Source organism: Loa loa (assembly GCF_000183805.2).
Source record: "Loa loa unplaced genomic scaffold supercont3.400, whole genome shotgun sequence".
NCBI lineage: Eukaryota > Metazoa > Nematoda > Chromadorea > Rhabditida > Onchocercidae > Loa > Loa loa.
Genome location: NW_018108580.1, coordinates 31012 through 36734, shown reverse-complemented (window position 1 = coordinate 36734; position 5723 = coordinate 31012). Strand labels below are relative to the sequence as shown.

The 5723-nt window shown below is 34.4% G+C and overlaps 1 protein-coding gene across 1 annotated transcript; it reads left to right on the top strand.

Moving 5' to 3' along the window:
* The first annotated feature begins 302 nt into the window (after positions 1-302).
* LOAG_02600 (TWK-28 protein) lies at positions 303-5381 on the top strand. The gene is made up of 12 exons (XM_003138137.2): positions 303-431; positions 1012-1137; positions 1446-1577; positions 1776-1883; positions 2461-2737; positions 2922-3085; positions 3205-3339; positions 3772-3913; positions 4291-4366; positions 4504-4599; positions 4739-4964; positions 5088-5381. Exons 1-12 carry the CDS (start codon positions 387-389, stop codon positions 5271-5273), a joined length of 1713 nt encoding a protein of 570 aa, XP_003138185.1. The 5' UTR covers positions 303-386; the 3' UTR covers positions 5274-5381.
* Positions 5382-5723: the final 342 nt, after the last annotated feature.

Below are 5723 nucleotides of genomic sequence, written 5' to 3'. Positions count from 1 at the left end.
AAGGTTTGATGATAGACTTGGTGTTTGCTGTGAAATTTTCATGTAATTGATCAATTATACCTGACCTAGGAAGACAATATAGAAAATTCCAAAAATGATGAACAGCTGGAATTTTTTGACAACTAAACTCTATATCTCAAATTTAAAATGATGTAGCAGAGAATTATTACAAATCAAAATGACCTGAGGAGGAAACAGATGCAACAGATATGTAGCAAGAAAGAAGTGATAGAGCAAAACTCTAGCAAATTCAGCTGCAGCATTGTTTTGCTTTGGCTGGACTTTTGGACAGCTGCTGATAAGAAGAGAGTAGTGCAATAATGTGTTCTTCCTCAATCACGTCACTCATCCACCCTTTCGTATATAATAATTAAACATCCACTGTAATGAGGCGTGATACTGTCTTTGTGCAGAACGACGAATTCGATCTTGTAAGTTACTCTTCAGCGTATTCCTTTATTGCTGTCGCAGTAACCTTTTCACATTTTCTTGTCTTTAAATTTTTGAATGTCACTTCAGCAAATCCCACACATGTGTCAATGTGAATTTTTTTCCTCGATTTGTTCTTGCTCACTTCTTCCAGCATTTTGCTACAGTCTCTGAATATACTTTTCCTTCACCAACTTCAAACATGTCAAAATATGCATCATTGAGTTACTACGCATTATAAATTCTGTCATTGCAATTACTGCTCTAAAAATACGTCAGTTATAACGCATTTATTGGATGAAATAAATAATCAATACTGATCAAGCACTCCATTGACGTCATTGTTTTACAGACCTTCGAGTAATGTTTTATTTACAAGAGGGGTTCCTGTTACAATTTCACATGTTATGTGTTTCCCTAAAAAGTTTTATGGCAAGGATTTCTGAACCGTGTTTCACAGCCAGCTTCATCATAGGATTGAGGAATCGGAAAGAAGTAAAGCTTATAAATTTCATTTTTCAAAGCACAGTTTTTTGAGGAATATTTCCGATGCCTTTCTAGAGATAAAGTCGTATATCGCAGAGATATATACTAACCAAATTTGGCTTGTCTGTTGCTAGTAAAATCACCGAAATTCGGTATAGGTACCGTACCGAAGATACCGTAAACGAAACTGCTAGTTCTTCGCAAACTGACAACGTGTATCAAGTATTTTTCGGTCTGTTGATATAGTATATCGTATCATTGCTCAAAACAGACCTTTTTTGAAGATTGGGTGCAATTAAGAGTAAACATGAACAGAAATGTTTCAAATTTCTTTATTCCAAATTTATATTGAAGTTTCAAAATATTTTAAACCGATTTCATCGTTTTTGGCTCATTACGTTGTATAACACCAATAGTTGACACCCATTTGTTTGGAAAAACACTAAGAAAGAAATTTGTGAAACTTTCGGTCTTTTTTATTTTTGTAGTCTGTAATATGGTAATTTATTGTAATCCAAGAAGTGCTTCAGAGATCAGAGTCAGAAAACAGTTCAAATGGTGACGAAATACCGATGGAAATGGATCTTACGGCGGCTGGTCCACCTTTGTCAGATGATGAGTCAGTCACCGAACAGTCCCGTGCGCAAGCTAAAACGATTATGGTATATTTAAAATTGTTTTTAATTACATTTGTTCATCGGAAGTTTACTTTTCAGTTGGTAAATCCTAGACTGAATTACTAAAGATTACACAGTATTTGTTCAATTTAATTGATTTAAAATTCCCGCCACCATAAGAAATACATTGCTACAATTTTTTTGAAGTTTAATATGAAACTTCCTTACAGTTTTTGATTGCAGTATGCTCGAATGATACTACCTCATGTTGGACTCGTTCTGTTACTTATTGTGTACCTTTTGCTTGGCGCTATAGTGTTTCGTTATCTGGAAGCGCCAAATGAAGTCGAAGTAAGCTGTAGTTTATGAGCAATGCTGGAAATAAATAATATTCCTTATACTTATGCTCTCAAGTGTTATTCTTTTGCAATAAAAATGTAGTATGCCGCAGAATCGATTTTTTACCCCTTTCGCTATTCTCACTTATTAAAATACTTCATTTGTTATTCATGTATATCGACGTAAGCTTTCCTTATAATTCTAATAATTTTAAAAATTATTAGTCCACCATAATAGCTTAGTTTTTTAGTTTAAACGATCTTTAATTGAGGATACTGCTTGATTCATTTTTATTTCAATCATAGAAGTAACAAGAAATATCATAATTAGATTATAAACCACATAATTTCATAAACAGGGCAAATAATTATGTAAGATCCTTTGATCAAGAGCTAAATAGACAGCATTAGAAAAAGTTGCAGACAATTTAACCATTTCTCTTATGTTTTTTATTACCACTTATTAATCGCCAGCAAATAACGGTGTGAAAACTTACTTTCGCCACTATTCCTTCTCTTTTTTTATCTCTCCTTATTTTTGAAGATATATGAGAAGCATTTAAAAAAATGCTTCCCCTTCTAAACTACAGACTCGTGATCGCGAATTGCGGGCAATTTTTGGCTTACGAAAGGATTTCCATGATATGGTTTGGAATTTAACTGTCGGCGGTAATAGCTTCTTTACGCGCGAATCACTGGACTTGGTTGGAGAGCAGTACTTTGAATCACTGGTACTTGCAATGTTCGAAGCATATCGGAACCAGTTTGTCAATGAAAATCATTTACTGAATAAAACAAACGGTGATGCCATGCTGTGGACCTTTGCTAACAGCATTTTTTTCGCCACAACTGTTATTACCACTATTGGTAACGTTTTCATGTGCTTATTTGAAGTATTAAAATAGCATCTGTTGGATAAGGAGAAAAATAATTCCCTACATTACTGTAATTTTCTTGTATTGGTTCCGAAAACTGTTGGATACTATTGATAATGATCGTGTTCATCCAATTTTTGGAAATCTTTATCAGAAGCGACTGTTTACATTTCAAGGATATGGCAATTTGGTGCCAGCAACGCAATTTGGCCGTATTGCATGCATATGTTTCGCTTTGTTTGGTATACCGCTACTTTTGGTCACAATAGCAGATATAGGCAAATTTTTGTCCGATTTTTTGAGCTTTCTCTACCGAACCTATCGGACTTTCAAACGCAAGGTTAGGAATATTTTTGTTATAAATAACCCCATTAAGTTAACTGACAATTGCTTTGTAAAATTTAGTCTCTTAATTAAAAAAAAATTTAGCCTCTTAACTTTAAAAAAATTGAATTACAGGTTTGTAGACAATCACGACGTATATCACATCATTATCGGGATCGGAGCTCCTCCGCACAAAGTAGTTCTGTATCAACGAAAGCTGGAAGTATGAATCTGAATAGTATCGACAGTGATTCAGAATCGAGTTGTGAGGTCTTTTTTTCTCATAAAATAAGTGTTGAAAAGGCTAATATGTAAGCTTCTTCAATTTTGTTCATTCGCTTCCAAAGGGAAGCACGTTAAAAGGACCACTACTGTTGAAAAAAAATTGAGGTTCATTTTCCTTATCGTTCTAGTTCACAATTCTTTACCGATATTGGCTATGTCTGGTGCTCTGTACGTTTTACTTCATCTGAACGTTGGTTTATTTGGTCTCGAACCTTGCTTCAGACATTCAACACTCTTCTGTGAGAAAGAAGTGGATGACGGGGATATACCTCCGCTGTAAATCAATAAGTTATATCTGCTAATTTGAGCAAGATTATTTGCTAGGACTGGAGTATAGTTCCAATACGCATGTAATAAACTTTAAAATAATTTGTTTACCATATGTATACTTCTTTTCACTGTTGTTTACGTCTTTAGGATGAATTACGTATTCCGGTTATAATGGTACTATTTGTATTAGTTGCTTATACGGCAATAGGGGGCTTATTGTTTCGAGCATGGGAGGGGTGGCAATATTTCGATGCCTTCTATTTTTGCTTTATTACAATGGCCACTGTTGGTAAGTTTTTTTTCTGATGAAATGGAGGTAGAAAATAAGTGTGCACATTATCATTCATTCGTTTAGAGTAATGGTTCCCAACCTTTTCTTGACCATGAACTACTTTGGCTCTTTTTTTGTAGGAGGGAACACAAGGTTCAAAAATAATAAATTCCGTTAACTTGAAAATAAAGTTTAATCGAGACTTTCAACGTGTCAATTTATCAAACACTGATAAGAACAGCCCCTGCCTCTCTTCTACTCATTGAGCAGCTGCCCTCGTGGACCATATTTTAGTACTCTTGGACAACCTGTGGTCCCCGGACCACCGGTTGAGAGCCATTAGTTTAGAGTAAGTCATATATTTTATCATATATTCAGTTATATATTTTGAACAGGTTTCGGAGATATTGTGCCTACTGAGCAAATGTATATGTTTTTCACGATGGCTTATATTATCTTCGGCTTGGCTTTGTGAGTTTCACGCTTCTTTCGAGCTTTAAAACGAATAGATAGCTATGATTTCTCAGTTAGATATTTTATTTTCAGAATAATTGATTCTTTTATGCGAAAAAGTTTCATAGCATTTTCCGTGGCAGTGTTATTTTCAGAGCTACAATGTGCATTGATCTTGCTGGTACAGAATACATTCGGAAAATCCATTACTTAGGCACAAAAATGGAAGGTGCAAAAGGAGCTGTTATGACGTGCGTCATATTATTTAGTCATTTATAATTCTAAATTTCTTTGAATGCTTTGTAAATTTTTCCACAGAATATTTTGGAGGATGCATACTTCTATGTGAAGAAATAAGCTTTTAAAACCTGTGCATTATTTTCATTCTAGAGGTTTGCAAGCTGGTGAACATTTACTGAAGCATACTGGTATTGAAGTTATAAAAACAGCTGGTGGTAAACTGGTCCAGGTTCGTGGGGCAGTACTGAATCAAAATCAGGCTCGTGAACTCGGTGTCGATTACATATTAACTGATTTGCACTATCAACAGAAGAATATACTCTATGAACCATTAAGTCCAACAGTGCAACGCTTAGTAAAAAGCAGTAATATTAAAGTAATTTTTGAACTTTTGTGTGGTTCAGGCAGAAAGTTTTAAAACTTTCTTCAAGCTTTTGTTGACCTGAAATTTCATTCTTTGTCGTCATTTAATCTCAGTTCTTCAAAAGTTAAAGTTCAGATACTACCTGGTGATATTACGGAGAAAGATGGATATATCATGCAGAACAAAAGTTATGATAAACCGGGTGGAAAGTATTATCGTATGTTTCATCGGCGTAGAAACTGTATACACCGTTTGTTGGTACCATCAACGAATGATGTCACTGCTATCGTACCTATATTATTGAAAGAAACTGATGTGTGATGTGTCCGCTGTTACTATTACATCGGCCTATCAGTATAAGGAAATGTGAGACAACCAAGGATTTGTTTAATTTAAAACTTAGATACTACCTGGTGACATTATGAAGAGGTCAATAATTCAATTGCAAAAGATAGGAAATCATGAATTAAATAAAATAATAGTTCTGCCTATTTAGCAAAATAGTTCTGCCTATTTGTTATTACCTATCCAGCTAATAACAAATTTCACTGCAGCCTAACGCGGCTGCATCTCTTTATATTTCTATGGCTTTAACTTTTTGTTGAATTGTTCAAGTCAACTCTGTTATAAATTTATCAGATGACTGTACAGATTTATTGAAATCGATTGTCTTGTTTTATAAGGAGTAAATATGACTATTGACCGCAACAGGATTATCACTTGAACATGACTGAAAATTTCAAGTAATGGTTTTCTTGGATTTCCAACAGC

Excerpts from the sequence above, each read along its gene's own strand:
- LOAG_02600 (XM_003138137.2), top strand. The coding sequence starts at position 387 with ATGAGGCGTGATACTGTCTTTGTGCAGAACGACGAATTCGATCTT. Across the intron at positions 2,738-2,921 it reads AACTGTTATTACCACTATTG|GATATGGCAATTTGGTGCCA; the intron begins GTAACGTTTTCA and ends TTACATTTCAAG. Across the intron at positions 3,340-3,771 it reads ATTCAGAATCGAGTTGTGAG|GATGAATTACGTATTCCGGT; the intron begins GTCTTTTTTTCT and ends TTACGTCTTTAG.